This window comes from Primulina eburnea, chromosome 18 (assembly GCF_022965805.1).
Source record: "Primulina eburnea isolate SZY01 chromosome 18, ASM2296580v1, whole genome shotgun sequence".
Lineage (NCBI taxonomy): Eukaryota > Viridiplantae > Streptophyta > Magnoliopsida > Lamiales > Gesneriaceae > Primulina > Primulina eburnea.
Window position 1 is genome coordinate 11,011,278 of NC_133118.1, and position 26,073 is coordinate 11,037,350.

At 39.8% G+C, this 26,073-nt stretch overlaps 1 protein-coding gene and 1 non-coding gene across 2 annotated transcripts in view; both read left to right on the forward strand.

Annotated features, from left to right (window-relative positions):
- LOC140820234 (uncharacterized) overlaps nucleotides 1–8,531 on the forward strand; it is a 79,009-nt gene extending 70,478 nt beyond the window's left edge. The window contains exon 2 of the mRNA XM_073180570.1: nucleotides 7,296–8,531. Within this exon, the coding sequence (XP_073036671.1) occupies nucleotides 7,296–8,305 (1,010 nt within the window). The 3' untranslated portion in view covers nucleotides 8,306–8,531. The remainder of the gene's footprint in view (nucleotides 1–7,295) is intronic.
- On the forward strand, nucleotides 5,022–5,128 carry LOC140820361 (small nucleolar RNA R71). The gene has a single exon (XR_012115438.1). It is a non-coding gene; the product is annotated as a small nucleolar RNA R71 (small nucleolar RNA).
- Nucleotides 8,532–26,073: the final 17,542 nt, after the last annotated feature.

Below are 26,073 nucleotides of genomic sequence, written 5' to 3' on the forward strand. Positions count from 1 at the left end.
CCAGAGCGAGAAGTTTTCGGAAAAAAGTGTTTGAAAAATACGAGTTCTCGCTGGGGCGCCCTAGCGAGGAGTTCTCGACTTAAAACCTTTAAAAAAAGGGATCTCTTGCGGGGGCGGTCAAAGCGAGGAGTTTTCGGCGACTATGTATTTGAAAAATGCGAGTGCCCACTGGGGCGGTCAGTTTTGACCGCCCTAGCGAGACAGTCTCGTTTTTAAAATGAATGCAATGCCATGCAACTACCTAAATGCAAATGATGCGATTGAAAAAATAAAGAAAATATAATTAAATCAATATAAGGAGTAGAAGTAGTTCTCAATTTATAGTCTAGAGCTCGACTTTTCACCCATGTCCTCAATGACTGTCATGGAGCCGAGTGACTCCAATGTGTGGCTCAATTGTGCCACCGATATAGTGCTTCAATCTTTGAGCGTTCACAGTAAATGTCCCTTCCTTGCTATCATGCAACACCACTGCACCCGATGGGAACACCTTTGCTATAGTGAATGGTCCTGACCACCTTGACTTTAGCTTGCCCGGAAAGAGTCGTAAGCGAGAATTGTATAACAACACCGCTTCACCCACTTTGAATTCCCTTCTTATGATGTGTTTATCATGGGCTCGTTTGGTGCGTTCCTTGTAAGATAGTGCAAGATCATAAGCTTTTCCTCGAAACTCATCTAACTGATTCAACTGCAGCAATCGTTTTTCACCTGCAAGAGCAAAATCAAAGTTTAGTGCTTTGGTCGCCCAATATGCTCTATGCTCTAATTCTACTGGTAGATGACATGCTTTACCAAAAAGCAACCTATATGGTGTAGTGACTATAGGTGTTTTAAAAGCAGTACGATAAGCCCACAAAGCATCATCTAACCGAATGGACCAGTCCTTTCTATTCACATTAACCGTCTTTTCTAGAATCCTCTTAATTTCTCGATTGGATACTTCAACTTGTCCACTAGTTTGGGGATCGTATGGAGTGGAAACCTTGTGGGTGACACCATATTTGCCCAACAGTTTATCAAAAATTTGTTGCAAAAATGGGTGCCACCATCACTTATGATTGCACGTGGTGCACCAAATCGATTAAAAATATGTTTCTTCAAAAATTTTAACACCACTTGTGCATCATTAGTGGCACAAGCCTCTGCCTCCACCCATTTAGATACATACTCCACTGCCACCAAAATATATTTTTTCGTGAAAGAACTAGGAAACGGTCCCACAAAGTCTATCTCCCACACATCAAAAACCTCACACTCAATGATATTATTTAAAGGCATTTCGTGACGGTTAGAGATGTTACTTGTCCGCTGGCATTTATCACAATGTAGCACATAAGAACGAGCATCTTTAAAGAGAGTTGGCCAATAAAAGCCACTTTCAAGTACCTTGGATGCCGTCCTTATTGGTCCGAAATGACCACCTACCTCACGGTCATGGCAATGGTTGAGAATTCGATCAAACTCTTCCTCCGCAACACACCGTCTTATCATGGAATCTGCACAAATTTTAAACAAGAACGGTTCCTCCCAAAAATAGTATTATATTTCACGTCAGAAAAGAATTTCTTTCGTTGGTGAAACGATAGGTTTGGTGGAGGTGTGCCTGTGACAAGAAAGTTAGCGAAATTTGCATACCATGGACAAAGTTTCATCTCAAGCAATTGTTCATCCGGAAACCAGTCATCTATATAATCGTCACTGCCCTTAATTCTAACATGCTCAAGCCTAGACAGATGATCAGCAACTACATTTTCCACACCCTTTTTATCTCGAATCTCGATATCTAATTCTTGCAATAATAAAATCCACTTAATTAACCTAGGTTTCGCATCTTTCTTAGCAAGCAGGTATTTGAGGGCATAATGATCTATATACACAGTTACTTTAGACAGAACAAGGTATGAATGAAATTTATCGAAAGCAATACTATAGCAAGTAATTCCTTTTCAGTAGTGGCGTAATTCAATTGAGCATCATTTAAAGTCTTACTTGCATAGTAGATGGTATGAAATACCTTGTTCTTCCTTTGACCCAGCACCGCACCAACAGCTGTATCACTAGCATCGCACATCACCTCAAACGGTAACTCCCAATCAGGGACAGTCAAAACAGGTGCTGTCACCAAGCTTTCCTTGAGTATCTCGAATGCATGCAGACAAGCAGAATCAAAATTAAATTCAACATCTTTCATCAACAAAGAGGATAAAGGTTTAGCAATTTTAGAAAAATCTTTAATAAAGCGCCTATAAAAACTAGCATGCCCTAGGAAACTTCTAACTCCTTTTATTGATGAAGGTGGTGGTAAGTTTTTGATTACTTCCACCTTGGCCTTATCGACCTCAATTCCATTCTCTGATACCTTGTGTCCTAACACAATCCCCTCTTGAACCATAAAATGACACTTCTCCCAATTTAACACCAAATTGCTCTCTTCACATCTAATTAACACCAAGTTCAAATTCTCTAGACATTCATTAAATGAGGAGCCAAAAATAGAGAAATCATCCATAAAAATTTCAAGGAAATTTTCAATCATGTCATGAAAGATAGCGGTCATGCATCTTTGAAAAGTTGCAGGTGCATTGCATAAACCAAAGGGCATACGCCTAAACGCAAAAGTACCATAAGGGCAAGTGAAAGTAGTTTTCTCTTGGTCCTCAGGTGCAATTGTGATTTGATTGTATCCCGAATATCCATCTAAAAAGCAATAAAATTCATGCGTTCAATCATTTGACCGATAAATGGCAAGGGAAAGTGATCTTTACGGGTTGCATCATTCAATTTCCTATAATCTATGCACACACGCCAACCCGTAACAGTTCTAGTGGGAATCAACTCATTTTTTTCATTAGTAATAACAGTAATCCCACCCTTTTTAGGCACACATTGTCAGGACTTACCCACGCACTATCAGAGATAGTATAGATAATACATGCATCCAGAAGTTTAATTGTTTCAGCTTTTACTACCTCTTGCATCTTTGGATTGAGTCTCCTTTGTGGTTGTGCTAGAGGTGAGTATTTATCTTCCATCAGAATTTTGTGGATGCAGATCGAAGGACTTATCCCTTTTATGTCTGAAACCTTCCAAGCGAATGCTCCTTTATGCTCCTTATGGACTCCCAAGAGATTACTCTCCATATCATCTGTCAAAGAAGAGGAAATAATAACAGGCAATTTATTATTTTCTCCTAAATATACGTACTTGAGATGGGGAGGTATTGGTTTGAGCTCCACAGTAGGTGGCTCCTCTAGGCTTGACTTTTGAGGCATTAAATCTTTTTTGTCTCCCAATTCCTCTAGTCTAAACCTCACTTGCTTTCTCCAAGGTGGAATGGCATTCAAATGAGCTACCATCTCCATCTTTTCCTCGTCTAGCTCGTCCTCCTGCTTTTCAGTAGTGAGAGTGGCCTCCAATGGTTCTTTCAATCCATCCTGCATAAAATCACAAACAAGAGAACCCAAGACATCAATACGAAAGCAACTATCATTGTGCATTGTGTGCTTGAGAGTATTGAAAACATCAAAAATAATTTCTTCTTCTCCAACTCTCAGTCTCAATTTCCCCTCCTCAACATCAATCAGTGCTTTCCCTGTAGCCAGAAACGGTCTCCCTAGGATTAAAGGCATCTCTAAATCTTCCTCCATGTCAAGTACCACAAAGTCTGCAGGAAAAATAAACATATCCACTTTCACCAAAACATCTTCGATAATCCCACGTGGATACTTGACAGATCTGTCAGCCAGCTGCAACGACATCCTGTTAACTTGGGTTCACCTAATCCCAGTCTCCTAAACACAGAAAAAGGCATCAGATTAATACTCGCACCAAGATCACATAGAGCTTTATGAAAATTAATGTCACCAATAATGCAAGGTATAGAGAAACTCCCTGGATCTTTTTGCTTAGGAGGCATCTTGTTTGGAACTAAAGCGGAGCAATTTTCAGTCAAATTCACCGTCATATGGTCTTCTAGCTTCCGCTTATTTGCTAAGATATCTTTCAAGAATTTTGCATAACTTGGAATATTCAATAAAGCATCAGCAAAAGGAATGTTAATATGCAATTTTTTAAATATCTCAAGAAATTTACCAAATTGTGCATCTAATTTAGCTTTCTTCATTGCTGCAGGAAAAGGTGGAGGGATAAAAATTTTATTCTGTGCAATAGGTGTAGATGTAGAGTTAAAAGACTTACCTCCTCGATTTTCCGCCTCATCCTCACCGTGCTTGGTCTTTTCCTCATTAGACTCGAGCGCTTTTCCACTACGCAATTCCACAGCCTTTACGTGTTCCCTTGGGTTAGTTTCCGTGTTGCTTGGCAAAGCTCCTTGCTCCCTATTAGAAATCAACTTAGCCAATTGTCCAATTTGATTCTCTAACCCCTTTATGGATGCATCTTGGTTCTGAAATCTCGTCTCTGTTGCAGAAATAAATTTAGTCATCATTTGCTCTAAATTGGACTTCTCCTCCCGAGGCGGTTCTGGCTTGAATCCTTGGTGCATCCCATACGGTGGACCTATTTGTTGGCGATTTTGGTTGTTTTGACCTCCCCATGAAAAGTTTGGGTGATTCCTCCATCCCGGATTATATGTGTTCGAATAAGGGTCATTTCTAGGACGGTTCTGGAATCCCACTTGTTTTACCGGTGCTCCCTCGGGCACATAGAATGGATTGCCATCTTGGCAATCCTGCACGTCATGCTCACCCCCACACTTATCACAGAAAATTTCTTGTAGACGCATAGCCGACCCACTCATGCTCATCCCATCAATCTTTCTATTCAAAGCCTCTAACTGTGCTGAAACCGCCGACAAATCATTAACTTGATTAGCTCCAGCACCTCGTCTCTGCCTATCAGACTGAGGATGATAGCTACTAGTAGCCATCTCCTCCAATAACTCATATCCTTCCTCAGCCGTTTTTCTCAGTAAGTTACCACAAGCAGCAGCATCTATCATAGTACGGTTAGGAGTAAGCAGACCGTAGTAGAAAGTTTGAACAACTAACCCAAGAGGCAGCTCATGGTGTGGACATCTCCTCAACAAGTCCTTGTAGCGCTCCCATGCCTCGTAAAGTGACTCTTGCTCATATTGAGCAAAAGTAGTAATGTCGGCTCTAAGCTTCATAGTCTTCGACGGAGGAAAGTACTTGATCAGGAATGCCTTTGCCATATCCTCCCATGTATTAATAGACCCTACAGGAAAACAGTTTAACCACGACTTAGCTTTATCTCTCAGTGAAAATGGAAATAAACGCAAACGAACAGCATCATCAGACACGCCATTAAACTTAAAAGTATCACAAATTTCAAAAAAGTCAGCTATATGAGAATTAGGGTCGTCAAGTGCACTTCCCCCAAATTGGACAGTGTTCTGAATCATCTGAATGATAGCTGGCTTGATCTCAAATTGATTAACTCGGATGACTGGTCTTAAGATGCTTGGACGTGCTCCATCAAGAGATGGCTGTGCATAATCCAACATCGGTATACGCCTTGGCTCCTCTCTGTGTTGCTCATCTTCCATTTTTTCCTTCGCTCTTTGCTGCTGTAGTCGACGTCTAGCTGTGCGTTAAATCTCGGGGTCAAAAGGCTCAAGCTTAAACTCGAGTGATCTTCGCATGCACCACAAGAAAAATCTGCAACACAATAAGAGTATCAAATAACAATAAAATAAATAATACTAAAGAATTTAAATGAAAAATAAAAAAATTGTGAATCAACAGTCCCCGGCAACGGCGCCAAAAACTTGATCGAGCAAAACTTGTGTAGTAGCCCGAATTCTAAATTGGGTAATTAACGGATTAATGGTGATTAAGAAGGTTTAATGTGTAATTTTGACCGTGGTCATGATCGGACGGACCGAAGATGGTTCGGTAGCACCGAAGAGTTCGGAAGGTCCGAAGTGAGTTCGGTGGATCCGATCATGAGGTGTCAAGAGCCGATGGACACGTGGGAGTTCGGACGTTCCGAAGTGTATGTTCGGTGGATCCGATCATGAGGTGTCAAGAGTCGGTGGACACGTAGGAGTTCGGACGTTCCGAAGTATGTTCGGTGGATCCGAACATAGCCTATAAATAGTGCTCGGATTTCCTCATTTTGGATTGCAATTTCTCGAAGTGTGTCTCATAGTTGAGAGGTTTGGAAGGTTTCTAGGGTTAGTTGTCGGTCGAGCGTTAGCCAAGAGCTGCCAGGATTGGTAGCGTAGCGACGCCGGAATTTCGAGGCAATCGACATCAAAGGGCTGTCGACGGACGAAGGTAAACCCTAAACCTTTGGTAGTACTGGTTTTGCTAGTCGAGCATGGTAGCATTGTTCATTGGGTATGCTTTTGATGCGTAGGCTTGTTCTAGACCTGATTAGCGGTGTTGCGTAAGGCTAGGCTTGCTGTGATAGAGGTACGAAAGGACTATCCGAGATATCCTGGTCGAGTATACATTCTTATATGTGTTGCATGATTATGTGGTGCATTGATATATGTCATATGATGCATGCTATTATGTCACGTTTATTACTGCACGTTGCATTTCATGTTGAGCCGTATCTCCTTCGAGATAGCCTTTACTGTTGAGCTGTATCTCTTTCGAGATAAGCTATATCTTGTGGGGCCGCTCAGCCCTGTCTTGTCTTGTGGACGCATGGACACCGAGAGTACACAGTGGCCGACGGGTCGGGAGGGCTTCGGTGATCCGGGACATTTTAGGTCCACGTCTGTTCTTGTAGTGGATGCAGTGACCTAGAGGAGTACCGCGCGGCACTATCCACTTGGCGCCTCTAGACTGAGCATTTTGAGATCCTTTGTGACTCCTGTTTCTTGACTACCCTGGTATCATATCATAGCATGTGCATTTCATATAGGTTTGTATACTCATGCTTTTGTACTGGGCGTTCTTATCGCTCACGTCCTCGGTTTTGTTTATCTTGGACACCCCATTCCCACGGGGCAGGCCTCAGGTTGGACAGCTCAGGAGGAGCAGGAGGAGGACGTTGAGTAGCCGATTGGTTTAGTTTATCGGTATTGTTTTGTTTCGATATGATTGTACTGGATATTTTAGTTTGAGTTATTCTAGACTTCGATTGGGTTGTATAACCATTATTTGTTGACTGTTTCCGCGATTATCTCTGATTGTTGTTAATTAGGCTAATTGCATGCTTAGTTCTTGCTTAGTAGGTGATTCTGGAACGGGTCACTACATTTATGGTATCAGAGCATGCATACGATTTTGGGATATAGATTTCTGTTTTGGGATTTTCGTTGACCATTTTACCATTTTCCCCATTCTATGTTGTAGCGATGGCTGACCACTTTGGTGACGAGAGTAGTCAGGGGAGTGTAGGTCGTTGGGGTGATCAGGACAATAGTAGGCGTCATCGTGATCGTGAACATCGTCATCGTCGGGATGGTTCTAGGCGTTTTGAGCTGCATCGTTTCATTCAGATGGGGCCTAAGCCTTTAGTCGGCGGTGAGACTCCTGATGATGCTGAGGATTGGATAGAGCGCATGGAGAGTTGTTTCCGTGCATTCCAGTGCACCGAGGAGCAGAAGATAGAGACCCTTAGTTTTCTTCTCGAGGGCCGTGCGCGCAAGTGGTGGCGATCGACTTCTGCGCCGATAGTCCAGTCCCAGGGCAGGGTGACTTGGGCCGATTTCCGTGCAGCTTTCATGCAGCTGTATTTTCCTCCAGCCCTTCGCCAGGCGAAGACGATTGAGCTCCTGAACCTTAAGCAGGGGAGTATGTCTGTTGATGAGTATCAGCAGAAGTTCTTCGAGTTGTTACCCTTCGCTCCTCATATCAGTGGCAGTTCTGAGGCCAAGTATGACCATTTCCTTCAGGGTCTTAACCAGGAGATCTTTGACCGAGTCACTGTCTGTGATAATCCTACTTCGTACGATGGGTTAGTGAACCGGTGTCGCCAGGCAGAGATCAGTCTCCAGCGTGGTAGGGCTATTCTTTCTTCTAGACCTCCGAGTACTTTGGGTCCTCGATCTCAGTCGTTCAAGAAATCTGGTTCTTCTTCTTCTGGATCTGGATCACGGTCTAGCGGTGTTTTCCGCTTTGGTGAGAAGAAGGATGCTTGTGTGCATTGTGGGAAGAACCATCCATCGGAGCAATGCCGATCAGCCGCAGGAGCTTGTTTTCAGTGCGGAGAGATGGGCATATCAAGAAGAATTGTCCTCAGTTGCGAGGTGGAGCAGGATCTGGTTCCGGATCTCAGGCGACTGTTCAGCAGAGGAGGCAGGGTCAGGCAGTGGGTAGTTCGAATCTTCGACCTCGTGCCCAAGGTCAGGTTTTTGCGCTGAACCAGGATCAGGCTGCAGATGAGACTGAGAGAGTCATAGCAGGTACTTTTTGTTTATGCGGTATTCCTGCTTTTGTTCTTATTGATACCGGAGCATCTCATTCATTCATTTCTGCACGATTTGTTAAGCGTCATAAGTTACCGTATGTTTCCCTAGACGGCATTCTTTCTGTTTCTACCCCGATGGGTCATTCGGTGTTAGCTAAGCGTCTAGTGATGGGTTGTCCCTTAGATTTTGAGGGTAACGAGTTGACTGCGAATCTTATGATCCTGGAGATGGAAGATTTTGATTGTATTTTAGGTATAAACCTATTGACTACCTACCGAGCTACTGTGGATTGTTACCAGAAGCTTGTTCAGTTTCGTACGACTGAGAGCTCTAGTTGGTTTTTCTATGGTGAGAGAGCGCGACCTCCGATGCCAGTGGTTTCTGCTCTGAAAGCCTGTCGTGCTTTAGAGTCGGGCGGGGAAGGCTACCTCATGCGATTGATTCGTCCACAGGTAGTGTTGGTCTAGATGATATTTCCAAGACTGCATTTCGTACTCGATATGGGCATTACGAGTTTCTAGTTATGCCATTCGGATTGACGAATGCGCCAGCGGTGTTCATGGATTTGATGAACCGAGTATTTTGAGATTATGTTGTTGTTTCATTTTGTTCATCCTCTAAGCTTGATTTCGAGGACGAAATCTTTTAAGGGGGGGAGAATGTAGTAGCCCGAATTCTAAATTGGGTAATTAACGGATTAATGGTGATTAAGAAGGTTTAATGTGTAATTTTGACCGTGGTCATGATCGGACGGACCGAAGATGGTTCGGTAGCACCGAAGAGTTCGGAAGGTCCGAAGTGAGTTCGGTGGATCCGATCATGAGGTGTCAAGAGCCGATGGACACGTGGGAGTTCGGACGTTCCGAAGTGTATGTTCGGTGGATCCGATCATGAGGTGTCAAGAGTCGGTGGACACGTAGGAGTTCGGACGTTCCGAAGTATGTTCGGTGGATCCGAACATAGCCTATAAATAGTGCTCGGATTTCCTCATTTTGGATTGCAATTTCTCGAAGTGTGTCTCATAGTTGAGAGGTTTGGAAGGTTTCTAGGGTTAGTTGTCGGTCGAGCATTAGCCAAGAGCTGCCAGGATTGGTAGCGTAGCGACGCCGGAATTTCGAGGCAATCGACATCAAAGGGCTGTCGACGGACGAAGGTAAACCCTAAACCTTTGGTAGTACTGGTTTTGCTAGTCGAGCATGGTAGCATTGTTCATTGGGTATGCTTTTGATGCGTAGGCTTGTTCTAGACCTGATTAGCGGTGTTGCGTAAGGCTAGGCTTGCTGTGATAGAGGTACGAAAGTACTATCCGAGATATCCTGGTCGAGTATACATTCTTATATGTGTTGCATGATTATGTGGTGCATTGATATATGTCATATGATGCATGCTATTATGTCACGTTTATTACTGCACGTTGCATTTCATGTTGAGCCGTATCTCCTTCGAGATAGCCTTTACTGTTGAGCTGTATCTCTTTCGAGATAAGCTATATCTTGTGGGGCCGCTCAGCCTGTCTTGTCTTGTGGACGCATGGACACCGAGAGTACACAGTGGCCGACGGGTCGGGAGGGCTTCGGTGATCCGGGACATTTTAGGTCCACGTCTGTTCTTGTAGTGGATGCAGTGACCCAGAGGAGTACCGCGCGGCACTATCCACTTGGCGCCTCTAGACTGAGCATTTTGAGATCCTTTGTGACTCCTGTTTCTTGACTACCCTGGTATCATATCATAGCATGTGCATTTCATATAGGTTTGTATACTCATGCTTTTGTACTGGGAGTTCTTATCGCTCACGTCCTCGGTTTTGTTTATCTTGGACACCCCATTCCCACGGGGCAGGCCTCAGGTTGGACAGCTCAGGAGGAGCAGGAGGAGGACGTTGAGTAGCCGATTGGTTTAGTTTATCGGTATTGTTTTGTTTCGATATGATTGTACTGGATATTTTAGTTTGAGTTATTCTAGACTTCGATTGGGTTGTATAACCATTATTTGTTGACTGTTTCCGCGATTATCTCTGATTGTTGTTAATTAGGCTAATTGCATGCTTAGTTCTTGCTTAGTAGGTGATTCTGGAACGGGTCACTACAACTTGCACAATGAATAATCCCAAAATTTATTTTATAAATGAAAGCTCGATTTAAATATCGCAAGTGCACGATAGTCAAGTTATAATAAACGTAAGTGAATACGAGTATCGTTCCACAAGGACTGCGTTACACTATTTTTATTTTCAAGTAAAATTTCTTTAGCAACGATAAAATGAGTTGATGATTAAACTAATGTAAATTAAACAACTAAAATAATTAAAATGCAAAGAAAACGTATTCAAGAAAGCAATGATTAATTTGGATTAAATCAAATGAGAAATGAATTTGTTGGGAATTAGCAGTTCACCTACCACTCGTGTTTAAATAATTACACTCGACTTTTACTCGTGCATTCGACGGAATTCCCTAGACTAATTAATATACTCTGTCGAGCTATATTAATACTAATCATAAACATGCAGTACTCAAGTGTCCTCAATTACTTAACAGTTCAATATTGCATTACATTCTATGGAATCCACTAGCTTTCATCCGGGTGAATTATCACTATCGACACGTACTCAATTCCGTATATCTACTAAAATTGTAAATCCGTGGTTGATACTATTTGCTTCTATTGTTAATTATTCTATCGAAATCGTCAACAACATGAAATAATCAAAGGAAGTTAGCTAGGATTCGAATGAAACAAGAACAAACAATAGCATAAACAAATCACTAATAAAAACGTCGAGAAATAATGTTAAACACCGAGTACGGGGTAGGATCCCCTCAAATCCCAACAAATCTAGAGTTTAGCTACTGAAATTCATGATAAAAACTAACAATCAATGTAAGAAATAAAATACTGAATAATGAAAATACTAAAGATGACGATGGATGACGGCCACGATGCGTGGAAATCTCGAGGTCTTCGAAATCTCCTTTGCTCCTCGCCTCTCCTCCCAGAAAGTGATGAAAAAATATGTGATAGATTACAAAAAGAGGCTGATCTCGTCTCTTAGGTTTTGGTGTGAGATAGAGTCCACAAAAAGTGGGAAACAAATCTTCCCGAATCTCGCTTCTCGCTAGGGCGGTATATTTTGACCGCCCTAGCGAGAGGTCCACGAATAAATTTCCTCGAGCATGTCCCTGGTTTCGCTGGGGCGGTCACTTTTGACCGCCCTAGCGAGACACTTACGCCTGAAATCCGCGGCCAGACCAACATGCTCACTGGGGCTGTCACTTTTGACCGCCCTAGCGAATTCTCTTCGATAATGTGACAAATTCTCTCCCACTTTTTGGTTCAATTCCTACAAAATAACCACAAAATACACGAGATCAGTCACATGCTAAATAATCCTAAAAAAATGGAGAATTAAACTAAAACGAACTAATATGATGCATGAATGCGACTCACAACCAACACTAAATGTAGTAGCCCGAATTCTAAATTGGGTAATTAACGGATTAATGGTGATTAAGAAGGTTTAATGTGTAAATTTGACCGTGGTCATGATCGGACGGACCGAAGATGGTTCGGAAGCACCGAAGAGTTCGGACGATCCGAAGTGGGTTCGGTGGATCCGATCATGAGGTGTCAAGAGTTGATCGACACGTCAGTTTACATGCAAGTTCGGAAGGTCCGAAGTGTAGGTTCGGTGGATCCGATCATGAGGTGTCAAGAGCCGGTGGACACGTAGGAGTTCGGACGTTCCGAAGTGTGTTCGGTGGATCCGAACATAGCCTATAAATAGTGCTCGGATTTCCTCATTTTGGATTGCAATTTCTTGAAGTGTGCCTCCTATTTGAGAGATTTGGAAGGTTTCTAGGGTTAGTTTGTCGGTCGAGCGTTAGCCAAGAGCTGCCAGGATTGGTAGCGTAGCGACGCCTGAGTTTCGAGGCAATCGACATCAAAGGGCTGTCGACGGACGAAGGTAAACCCTAAACCTTTGGTAGTACTAGGGAGTACTGGTTTTGCTAGTCGAGCATGATAGTATTGTTCATTGGGTATGCTTTTGTTGCGTAGGCTTGTTCTAGACCTGATTAGCAGTGTTGCGTAAGGCTAGGCTTGCTGTGATAGAGGTACGAAAGTACTATCCGAGATATCCTGGTCGAGTATACATTCTTATATGTGTTGCATGATTATGTGGTGCATTGATATATGTCATATGATGCATGCTATTATGTCACGTTTATTACTGCACGTTGCATTTCATGTTGAGCCGTATCTCCTTCGAGATAGCCTTTACTGTTGAGCTGTATCTCTTTCGAGATAAGCTATATCTTGTGGGGCCGCTCAGCCCTGTCTTGTCTTGTGGACGCATGGACACCGAGAGTACACAGTGGCCGACGGGTCGGGAGGGCTTCGGTGATCCGGGACATTTTAGGTCCACGTCTGTTCTTGTAGTGGATGCAGTGACCCAGAGGAGTACCGCGCGGCACTATCCACTTGGCGCCTCTAGACTGAGCATTTTGAGATCCTTTGTGACACCTGTTTCTTGACTACCCTGGTATCATATCATAGCATGTGCATTTCATATAGGTCTGTATACTCATGCTTTTGTACTGGGCGTTCTTATCGCTCACGTCCTCGGTTTTGTTTATCTTGGACACCCCATTCCCACGAGGCAGGCCTCAGGTTGGACAGCTCAGGAGGAGGAGGAGGAGGACGTTGAGTAGCCGATTTATTTAGTTTATCGGTATTGTTTTGTTTCGATATGGTTGTACTGGATATTTTAGTTTGAGTTATTCTAGACTTCGATTGGGTTGTATAACCATTATTTGTTGACTGTTTCCGCAATTATCTCTGATTGTTGTTAATTAGGTTAATTGCATGCTTAGTTCTTGATTAGTAGGTGATTCTGGAACGGGTCACTACACTAAAAACACGTAAAAACGAGTCCTATCACTTACGACTGGTTTATGATTAGGTATGGGTACGGACATCCAGTCCAAGGGCTGTGATTGATCTCTACCGCCCAGTATATTGTGTTTTAGTCTGATCAGGCGCTTACGCTATGTTATGGGCCACTTGTTTAGAAACATTATCTCTACCAGAAAAATTATGATATGTTATGACAGAGCTCTATTGAGAAAAGCTTTTACGTATGATTTTCAGATATGCACGTAGATATAATTATTCATGATACGATTTTCACCGTACGCTTTACGATATCCTATTTTTACGTTGCATGCGATTTTATGATATATCTACTTGTTATTCACGATATATACATGTTGAGTCTTTAGACTCACTAGACTTGATTGATGTAGGTATTGATGAGTCCGAGACTGCGGGCGGAGACCAGTGAGCGATCTTGGGACAGCAGTAGTGTAAGGCCCGAGAATTCGATTACCGTAATCTGAAATGATTTGGGGGATAATTGATATGTTTATAGACGGAAAGGATCGAACCGGGAAAGACGAGAAAATGCATGAAAATGTGCGAGGAACAGTAGCCTCGCGCATATGCGCGGCACAGATGCGCGACGGAGGCAGAGAACCTCGCGCATATGCGCGACACGAATTCGCGCATGTGCGCGAGGTAACCCGAGAGTTGTGAAGAATTTTAAAGGACCTCGCGCATATGTGCCGATTGAGGGCGCGCATATTCACGAGGCATTGTGCATGCTACGCGTCGAGACATAGTGTCTCGCGCATATGCGCCAGTGATGTCGCGCATATGCGCGAGACGTGCAGCACAAAGATTTAGCCACATGGCTTTAACATGCACGAAGTATATATATATATATATATACATATATATATATATACATATATATATATATACATATGTTCCGTCTGATTTTGAATCTGACTGCAGTACTGTGTTCTTATCGACGTAGGCTACAACTGGACATAATTTTTGCTACGTTTTGATATGTTTTGAAATTAAGGTATTGTCAGAATCTGAGTTGAATCATATATGATGTTCTTGTCATGTTAGACATCGTATAATTGAAACTGGATTGAGGAACAGATACCATATGAAACAGTTTTGATTATTAGAGTTGAGTTGATTGAGAATTGATATCAGGATTGGAGTATTATCGAGTATGAGGTGTTAGGAGTGATATCTGACTGATATGGTAGTGCTGGATATATTGAAATTATGACGTTTTGTTGTTGAAACAGAATTTGATTGAATTCTGATTATATCCAGTATTGATTGAGTGGTGTATTGACACCGTACCATCGATATTGTTATTGTCAGATTGAGTATTGACAGGCTTTGAGTTCGAGACTTCGACAGAGTCAGAATATCAGAAAGAAAGGTATAAATTAATGTTGAGTTGGGATTGCACAACTCGAGTGAGGTTTGACTCGAGTTTCTCTAAATCACATACTTAGTTTATTGCATTGATATTTGTAATTGATGATATTGATGTTTGTAGTCTATTGAGTTATAGCCACTGTATGTATTGACTACTGATTCGTTTAGTAATTGGCTGATTCGCCTAGTTACCGGCTGATTCTTCTGGTTATCGGCTGGTTCGCCTAGCTACTGACTGATTCGTCTAGTCATTGGCTGATTCGCCTATTCTCTGACTGATTCGTCAATTCTGCGGTCTATTTGCCCAGACACTGGATATATGAATTATATCGATGCCGTTTAGGGATTGAGTCATTCCTATCGACTGAGATTCGGTATATTTATCATTATTCAGACACCGGGATCCCGAGATTAGAATTGAGTCGAGTCTGAGACGACGCGTCAGTTGAGTCGAGTCTGAGACGACGCGCCGGTTGAGTGGAGTCTGATACGACATGTTGATTTGCATTGTTTATATCGTTCATGTTTGTTGAATTGCTACATGTTAATGATTCCTTTATTATGCTTTTATATATGTTTTTATATGATTGCATGTATACATTGTTTATACTTGGATTTATTTTCACCGGAGTTATCCGGCTGTTGTCTTGTTTTGTATGTGTGCATGACAACAGGTGGGGCTGGATCAGGGTTAAGAATAGGATGAGAGAAGACAATTAGCGTGGAGATCCGGACTTAGGAGTATATATGTTACATCACCTGAGATATAGTGAAGAACCAGTAGATATTATGATTTACGTTTGTACAGGACTTGACTTAGATCTGGATATTGATCTTATAAATGAGATAAGACTTATTTCATATGCTGCGTACCCTTGTATTTTTTTAAAAAAATAGACCCTGTTTATGTTAATTGATTAATTGTTCCCAGAAAGTGATTAAGAATTGGATTAGCGTCCGGGTCCCCACAAGTAGTAAACCCGAGGACCTCATGATTTAATTTATGCACCTTTTATCATTCAAACTCGATTTTAACATGTTGGATTATTTTTAAATTGTTGTTTGAAATACAATGTTGACTTCCGCTGTTATTTTAAAGTTAAAATTATTTACATGTTTATTTTACAAATTGGGCAAGTTATTCAATTATCTAGAAAAATTTTAATAATTCCGCAAAATTATGAATACGAGATACGAGCCTTTACATCAGATATCTACATGTTTTGTTTTATGTGGAAAAGAAAATTCGGATGGGAAGATTTTCAAAAGTGATGTGTAATAAAATATAATTTCTTGAAATACCAATGAAGACTTATGTGTAAAAAAATAATATTTTATTTGTGGTTGTCTCTGCAAATTTGGCTATAAATAGGGGTGCATTGTAATGAATTGAGATATCCCTAATTCTATGAACCATATTTGAGTTCATAATATTTGTTTCTTTATTTTTCCTTTATTTCTTCAATTAAATATAATTAGCATGTTAATTTCATATTCAAAGTTTCACACTTTGAATAATGAATAGCTAACTTCTCAAAGTTGAGATGAAAAGGTGAAACTCTTGGCATGATAATAAAGTTATTAAAAAAAGGTAAGAATCTATATTTTATATTATTTAATCATTATTTATTATTTATGTTATTTTTATTTCTTTAAGTATTATTATACACTACTTATAAGTGGAAGTTTGGATTTATTGTTGCTATACGTTATACTAAATTCTTGTAACCATTTAAATTTTAGTTTGGTATTACCAACCATTTAACGTGGATGCCTTGAGTTATTATATATGAATATATCATAATATTAATTTCTTGGAACAATTTAAATGTTAGTTTGATATTACCAATCATTTAAAGTGGATGACTTGATTTATTATATATGAATATATCATAATATTAATTTCGTGGTACCATTTAAATGTTTGTTTGGTTTTACCAACCATTTAAAGTGGGAACCTTGATTTAGTGTTTACAAATATATATATAGCACAATAAATACTTGACAACATTTATAAGTTTTGATATATATTATATACTTATAAGATAATAATTTATAACATCATATAAATATGATTATTTAATATATTGGAACCATTTTATTAAGTGGATTTCAATAATGTTCATTAATGTTAACTTTATTAAAATACCAAGAGTGGAACCTTTAATCTCAATTATTTAAATTAAAATTTGAACAATTAAAAATTACCAATTAAAGATTCGAACAATTAAACGAAAAAAAACTAAAACAAAAAGACATTGTAGTGGATTGTAATTACCTTAGCTTTCCCGTGGATACGAAATTAGGACTCACCGAATTATACTACTTGTGGACAATCTGCTCTTGGGAGTGCAACAATCAAAGTCGCAACACTAACTGATGTTCCTAACTGGTCATTTGAACTGATCTTCAGTTGGGCTTGGTGTAAGGGCCAAGATCTTGATTCTGTTAATATAATATTTTGATTATATTAACCTGAGATTATTGAAGTTGAGCTAATGTTATTATAGCCGGGCCATTACGAGAGCAAATTGGGCCAAACATATAAATTACATAACTTTTGGGACAGAACTGTTGGCGCCCGAGCGGTAATTATTGACCGCCCAAGCGCCAATGCTCAATAAGATTACGTTGCGGGCAGAAGAGTTGGCGCCCGGGCGGTAGTTTTTGACCGCCCGAGCGCCAAGGGTGCATTCGGAAATGTTTGGACATAGAGGGCCGCACCCGAGCGGTAAATTACCACCGCCCGAGCGCCGCTTTCAAGTTGTGAAATGTAAGACACGTAGCATTGCCATGCAGGGGAAGTATATATATGATAATACTTCATAATTGACAGAATAGAAATCGAGAAAAGCTTTGGGGAAAAAGAAGTGAAAAATCCTTACGCCTTTTGTGAGAAAGCCGTCCGTTAGATTTTAAATCCGACTTCGGTACTGTGTTCATAGCAACGCAGGATACTACATGACGTAAGTTTTATTACGTTTTGACATGTTTTGAAATTATGATGTTGTTGGAATTGAATACACGTCATATATGTTGTTCTTGACATGTTAGACAACGTAGAATCGAAGTCAGATTAAGAAAAGGACTGATTATGGAATTGTTATGAATTTCAGAATGAAATTGACTAGAATTGATATCAGATTTGTACGGTGGTTGATTTTAATTTATTGGAATAAATAGATACTGGTTTGGTATCACAGATATTGCAAGATTGTACTGTTGTACCGTCAGAATTTGATAAAACAGAGATGTTATGATTTGATTAGAATATTGATACAGAATATTGGTATTGTCATTGCCAGATTGGACATGGACATACTTTGAATCAAGACTTTGATTGTATCAGATCGACAGCAAGAAAGGTATAAATAAATGTTGATTCGGGATTGCACAACTCGAGTTAAGTTTGACTTGAGTTTCCCTAAATCACATACTTTATTTTATTGCATTGATATTTGCAGATTATCAGATTGATATGTTAATCTATTGACTTAGAGCAAAGTCAGAGTTTGAGTCTAGGACAGATCAGCTGTTAGAAACTTAATTCCGGCGTTTGACAAAAGACTCAACTGAATTCAGCAACTAAAGCTACCAACTGATCAACTTAACTGAATCAAGCTCAACTGATAGTTCAGCATATAATATATCAGCAGATGTTCTCGCCAGTTCATTTTTCGCCAACTGATCGTTATCAGCTGATTCTTCAGCTGTACACGTCATCAAATGAAAACGACAACCGACAAATAGTACAGTCTAACTGCAACAGTAGTAATGGAACGCCGCATTTCAGAAAAGGTGCAGTATGTACGATCTGTCAGAGAATATCGACGTGGCAAATAACGGGTGTTATTCAAATTAATATTACCGTTGACAGAAGCCTATAAATACTCGAAGAGAGCAGCTGAAGAACACCGATTCTGAACTACTCATTTTACTTGCTGTTACTCTGCGAAAATACTCTCTCAACTTCGTCAACACAGCTCAAGCTTATAAGTTTTATCAGTAGCATTCAGGCTACGTTTTGAGCTAGAAAAAGCACTTTGTAATCTTTGATAAATTGTACAAGTTGTGCTAAGATCAGTTGTGATCTGTAAAAGAGTTGTTAACTAAGAGTTTCAGTCTTGGCAATAGACAAGTCCAAACTGAAGTGGGTCAGTACACGTTATTGTATTTGATCAAAGTCTTTTAGTGAATATCCTATCTTTGTGATAGAAGGGGTGACGTAGGAGTTATTCAAATCTCCGAACATCCAGAAACATTTCCTGTGTCATTTACTTTCAGTTATTTGTTCTATCTTTCAGTCAGTTAATTTTCCGCAACTGTTTTATTCAGTTTAACTGATTGTTATCGACCAACAAGATATTTGAGTCAGTTTGTAACAAAACTGAACCCAATCTCTCGAAGAAGTTTTTATCTAGCAAGTGTTTATTCAACCCCCCCCTTCTAAACACTTTCACGTTGAGTTAATCGATCCTATCAAGTGGTATCAGAGCGAAGTTTATCTTGTCATAGAACATATTCTCTCAACTGATTCAGTATGTCTTCTTTCAACAAAATTCCTATGTTTTCCAGGGAAGACTTTGATGACTGGAAAATCAGAATGCAGGCTCATTTAGCTGCACAAGATGATGATATGTGGTACGTCATAACTGACGGGCCAATGAAAATTCTGAAAGCAAACACAGCAGTTGCCATCACCGAAGGGGCACCTCAAAGAATCGAAAAACCCAGAGATGAGTGGACTGCTGAAGATAAAAGTAAAGCAAACCTTGACAATGTAGCCAAGGACATACTGTATAAAACACTGGACAAGATAACGTTCAGTAAGATCAAGATGTGCAAGACAGGAAAAGAGATATGGGAAAAGCTGATTCAGTTATGCGAGGGAAATGAGCAAACAAAGGAAAACAAACTTTCTGTTGCTGTACAGAAGTTTGACAACATCAAAATGAAAGCTGGAGAATCAATGCTTGAATATGATGAAAGAACCAGTGGAATCATAAATGAACTGAATGCACTTGGAAAGGTGTATACAAATAAAGAAGTGGCTCTCAAGATTATCAGAGGACTTCCCAGGGAATGGGATGTCAAGACAATGGCTATGAGGGAATCAAAAGACTTGAACAAAGTTGAAATTCATGATTTGTTTGCTGATCTGAAAGCTTATGAGTTCGAGTTACAAACTCGAGGAGAAGCAGAACCATCAACACCTTCAGCAACTACTGCTTTAACTGCTATAAGAACAGAACCAACTGGTTCAGTGGAGAAAGCTGCAGATCAATTGAGCAATAATGCTATGTCACTGTTTATCAGAAAGTTTGGTAGATTCATGAGGAAGAATCAGGGAAATTTTCAGAAGAGCTACCAAAGAAACAACTCCAGAGAAAAGTCAAACGCTTGCTATAACTGTGGAAAGCCAGGACATTTCATTGCTGACTGTCCAAAACCAAAGAAGGACAGTCAAGTCTCAACTGAACGGAAAAAGAAATCATATGAGCACAAAAGGAGACCTAAGGATGAAAGGAAAAACTATAAAAAGAAGCATGAAGTGCTAGTAGCTGAAGAAAGCAAAGCCAAATGGGCAGAGACTGACAGTGATGAGTCAGAAGCAGAAACTTCATACAGTTCTAGTGACGAAGAGGAAGAAGTCAAGTGTCTGATGGCTGATGAGACGGAAGATCAATCAGACAATCAGCAGGTATTCGACTTCAGCTCAACTGATTTCTCAAGAGATGAACTTATTTCTACTCTTCATGACATGGTAAGTGAGTATCAAAAGCTTGCTTTATCGTTTGAAAAAGCCAAGGCAAAGCAAGATGATCCCTTGGACAACAATACTAAAACTGATCAGTCAGTTGAGATGTTGAGTCTAAAAAGGGAAATTGCTGAGCTCAATGCTGAAAAGAGCAGGAATCAATTGTTGATCCAAAAATTGATGATTGAAAATGAAAAGCACAACGAGCTCATTCAGGCTTGGAATAAATCTTCTGCAACTTTAACTGATATTCAAAATTCGCAAAAATCAGTTGCTGACAAAACTGGACTAGGGTTCAGTAGTCAAAGTGAGATTACTTCCAATGATACTCAGCCACAACTGAATATGGGCAAAGGAAAATTCATTTACTTTGTCAAATCAGTCGTGGAACAAGAACAGCTTGAACCAAGTAAACTGATTGAACCGCCCATTGAGAACAAGAACAAGGCAAATAGATATGGTATTGGATATAGTCCAAAAGTTTCAACTGACTCTCGTGGTCAAACATCGAAAAGAATCTCAAAACGATTTTCAAATGAATACTCCAACTACTATAACTGTAAGCCTGTTCAGAAAAGATATCGGCCGAACAATCAGTTGGGAAAGGCAAAATCACATATTGTTTCACCGATGCATCACACACAAAGCACACACAAAACGAGAAAGACAACATGGAATACAGCAACTGGACGGCCAGTCAGACTGATCCAAGTTTGGATTCCTAAAGGACTAATCAACTTCGGACCCAAATAAACAAAGGGTACCACAATCTTATTTTGTATTTGACTGCAGGTAACAGGCACAAGTACTGGATCTATATGGTATCTGGACAGTGGATGCTTACGCCACATGACAGGAGATTCAAGGATATTATCTCAACTAGTCAAATACACTGGTCCAAAGATTAGTTTTGGAGACAACTCGAAAGGTAAAACTGTGGGTAAGGGTAAGCTTATCCATGGTAACTTCACCATTAATGATGTCTTATTAGTTGAGAATCTCAATTATAATCTGATAAGCATCAGTCAGTTATGCGATAATGGATTTTCAGTTCAATTTGACAAACTTATTTGCTCAGTCAAAAACTCAACTGATGAGGTCATTCTAACTGGCAAAAGATGTGGAAACACATACAAAGTCAGCTGGAATGATCAACCTTATGCACCAGTATGTCTTATTGCCTCTAAATCTTCGAAAAACTGGTTATGGCATAAGAGGTTAAACCACTTGAATTTCAAATCTATTGCATATTTGAGTAAACATGATCTTGTGACTGGGCTGCCCAAAATGGATTTTACAAAAGACAAAATTTGCTCAGCATGTCAGTTTGGCAAACAAATAAAATCTTCTTTTAAGAACAAGGGTCGTAAATCTTCTTCCCGATGCTTAGAACTGTTACATATGGATCTCTTTGGTCCAATACCGGTGATGAGCTTAGGGGGAATGAAATACACCTTGGTGGTTGTAGATGATTTTTCAAGATTCACATGGGTCATTTTTCTCAAGACCAAAGACCAAACTGCTGCTCAACTGATCAAGCTTTTCAAAAGATTATCAAATGAAAAATCAGTTGGAATTGACAGAATCAGATCCGATCGAGGAACTGAATTTATCAATAAAATTCTTTCAAACTATTTAGAGAATACTGGAATCAAACATGAGCTCTCAGCAGCAAGAACTCCTCAGCAAAATGGTGTAGCTGAAAGGAGAAATCGAACACTAAAGGAAGCTGCTAGAACAATGCTTGCTGATTCTAGTATCTCTCAAAGGTTTTGGGCAGAAGCAGTGAACACTGCGTGTTACACTCAAAACAGATCTATGATTAATACAAATCATTTGAAAACACCGTATGAGATCTGGCATGGAAGAAAAAGTGTGGTTTCTTACTTTAAAATATTCGGCTGCAGATGTTTTATACTCGACAATGGTAAAACTCATTTAAAAGCTTTTGATGCTAAATCTGCAGAAGGAATATTTCTTGGTTATTCATCAGTAAGTAAAGCTTACAGAGTCTTCAACAAAAACACTTTAAACGTTGAAGAATCTATTCATGTTGTGTTTGATGAAACTGTACTAACTGATAAGCCAACTGATACAGTTGAGCTAGCTGACAGATTTACAGATATCAGTTTGGAGGATGATGATGAAGAAGATATTCATATTAATCAAAGCAATCTCCAAACACCTGAACCTGAGATATTAGATCAGGCTGTTGAATTGGAAGCTAATCAGTTAGTAGAACAAACAAATGAGATTCAGTTGCCAACTGAAACAGCTCCAACTGAAATTGAGACCAATCAGTTACCTACTGAAGCAGTTACCAATTTGGAATCAACAAATGCTGAACTCAGATGGAAGAAATCACATCCTCCAGAATTGGTGATAGGTAATCCATCTGATCCGGTAAGAACGAGAAATCAAATGCTTAACTTATTCATTCATTCAGCTTTTGTATCTCAACTGGAACCAAAGAAAACTGATGAAGCTCTTGCTGATCCTAACTGGATAAATGCTATGCAAGAAGAGCTAAATCAGTTTATTCATAATAATGTCTGAAACTTAGTTCCAAGACCAATTTCCAAAACTGTTATAGGTACAAAATGGGTATACAGGAACAAACTGAACGAGGATGGTTCAGTTGTGCGCAACAAAGCAAGGCTAGTTGCACAAGGATACAGGCAGGAATAAGGGATTGATTATGATGAGACATATGCACCAGTTGCAAGACTGGAAGCAATAAGGATATTCCTGGCCTATGCATCATTCAAAAACTTCAAAGTGTATCAAATGGATGTTAAAAGCGCATTTCTTAATGGACAGTTGCAGGAAGAAGTCTTTGTTGAACAACCTCCAGGTTTTGTTAATCATCATCTTCCTGATCATGTCTATCACTTGAACAAAGCCTTATATGGACTTAAACAAGCTCCAAGAGCTTGGTACGAAACCCTTTCAAAATTTCTAACTGATCATGATTTTTCTGTTGGATCAGTTGATAAGACGTTGTTCAAATTTTCTAAGAATGATCATATCTTACTTGTTCAAATCTATGTTGATGATATCATATTTGGGTCAACTAACCCCAAATTATGTGAGAAATTTGCTAAGTTGATGCAGGAAAAATTCGAAATGAGCATGATGGGTGAACTGACTTTCTTTCTTGGATTACAAGTGAAGCAATTGGATTCAGGCACCTTCATCAGTCAAACAAAATATACAAAGGAATTGCTAAAGAAATTTGGCATGGAATCATGTTCAGCTGCAAGCACTCCCATGAGCTCATCAGTTAAACTAGACACTGATCAAGGGGGAATATCAGTTGAAACGACGCTTTACAGAGGTTTAATAGGTTCATTATTGTATCTAACTGCTAGTCGTCCTGATATTGTGTTTGCTGTATGTATGTGTGCTAGATTTCAGGAAAATCCTAAGCAATCCCACTTTGCTGCTGCCAAACGTATTTTGAAATATCTTAAAGGCACACAAAATGTTGGGTTATGGTATTCTAAAGACTCATCTTTCAATTTAGTTGGTTATTCAGATGCAGACTATGCAGGATGTAAACTTGATCGAAAAAGTACAAGTGGATCATGTCAGTTTCTAGGAGACCGACTGATTTCTTGGTTCAGCAAAAAGCAAACATCCATAGCAACTTCCACAACTGAAGCAGAATATCTTGCTGCTGAAAGCTGTTGTGCCCAACTGCTCTGGATTCAGCAACAACTGAGAGATTATGGAGTTGATGCTAAAGAATCACCTATATTTTGTGACAACACAAGCACAATTGCTATAACCTACAATCCAGTTCTTCACTCTCGAACCAAACACATAGATGTCAGACATCACTTCATCAGAGATCATGCTCTCAAGAAGGAAATCAGACTGGAATACGTATCAACTGAACAACAAGCAGCTGATATCTTCACCAAACCACTACCCGAGACTAAGTTTTCTTACTTTAGAAATATACTTGGTTTAATTGAGTTATCTTAAATCAGTTTATTGGAAGTACATCAGTTGTTCATTATTTTCTTCGATTATTAGTTTTATTTCATTCAGTTTCAGTTTCTCGTTATCAACTGCTGAGGATGTTAAAACTAATCCTTGCAAACATATATCAAAATAACAATAAGAGTTTTTCATTCATCACTGATAAAATTCTTTCTGATTACATTTTTCAGTTCCTGCTCTACAGACTCTTTCCAGTTTGTTAACCATGCTCTCAGGTCTTCATCTTGAATGGCAACAAAGCTGGGTGATGAAGCTACACCCTCCAGGAGTTTCTTCTCTTTACGGAGCATTAACTCGTAAAGATTGTCAGACCTGAAGATGTCTCCCATGTTGAACTCATGCAGTCGGGCTCGATACTTCTCGAGCTTCCTCTGCTGGCTGGGAGTGGTAGCCATTTCATTCTCCCAGAGGAAATGGAGCCCCTGGAGATCTTCTTGATACTTGAGGATATACTGGAAAACCTCATCCTCCACCTGCTTCTTCATGCACTCCATCGCTTTCTTCATAATCTCCTCTGCCTTCTTCAAAGTCTTGATAGTACCAGCTCCTGCCATTTTTTTTCTTTTCTTTTCTTACTATATCTGTTCCTTAAAGATATTTGTTACTGACCGAGTGAATCTCATTTATAGAACAGGATGAGGAAAACCAAAGGACTCTACTTTGTAGACGTCGATTTATCTTCTAAATTTCAGGATTTATTTAATCTTGTCTTAAGCGTTTTTAGTTCTTATTAATGCTCGCATTAAGGGGGAACATTAACAGGAACTCTTGAACTTCCAGCTCTTGCCATGTGTGTTTATTGCTTAATGATATGTGTTTAACTCTAACTGATTCAATTGAATTTATAGCACAGGATGACGCAAGATGAACTGATGACGTCAGCCGACGATTATTCTCCTAAGCAATAAGATTTTCTTCTATTTTAATGCTTAAATCTTCAGCTTCTGCATATTTTAAAGAGGAATAATCTGATTTAAAATGATGACTGAGAAGTCAGTTGTTAGTAAAATCTCGACTGAACTCACTCAGTTTTTATTAACTGACAGCTCAGTTGAGAATTTTTCTAATCTTCTCTCATACGTCATTCATTTAATCACACTTTATTCAGATGTATCGACGTGACTGATTTACTAGCATTAAATGCTCTCTGACAACCAATCAGAAGTTGCAACGTGCCACTTTCCAAATCATTTAATTATCCACTTGCTTAGTACACACGTACACACGTTTTTTTGGACTGACACGTGTCCAGAACTTGAAATGGTCACGTACATATGTACTATTACCCGCCTATTTTCAGTCTTATTTCTCGACTACTTCAAACACTCCTTAAAGCAAGAACTACCTCATTTCTCGAATTTTCTTTCAGGAAATTTATCAGTTATCAATGGCAACTCAAATTCCCGCTTTCATGCTCAATGCTATGGCCATCAACTTTGGATCTTTATTATCCTTCGGCGATGCTGATGTCCAGAAAGTTTTCCAGAAACTTGAAATTGCTGGTCTACAAACATTTTTGGGCCAATCCTCTCAGGAAATCTATCCCAAAGAACTTCAGGATTTCTACTCTTCTGGCGTGATTGACTCTGAGGGAAATATCAAGTCTACTATCAATCATCAGTCACTGATCATTTCTGAAGACTCTCTTGGT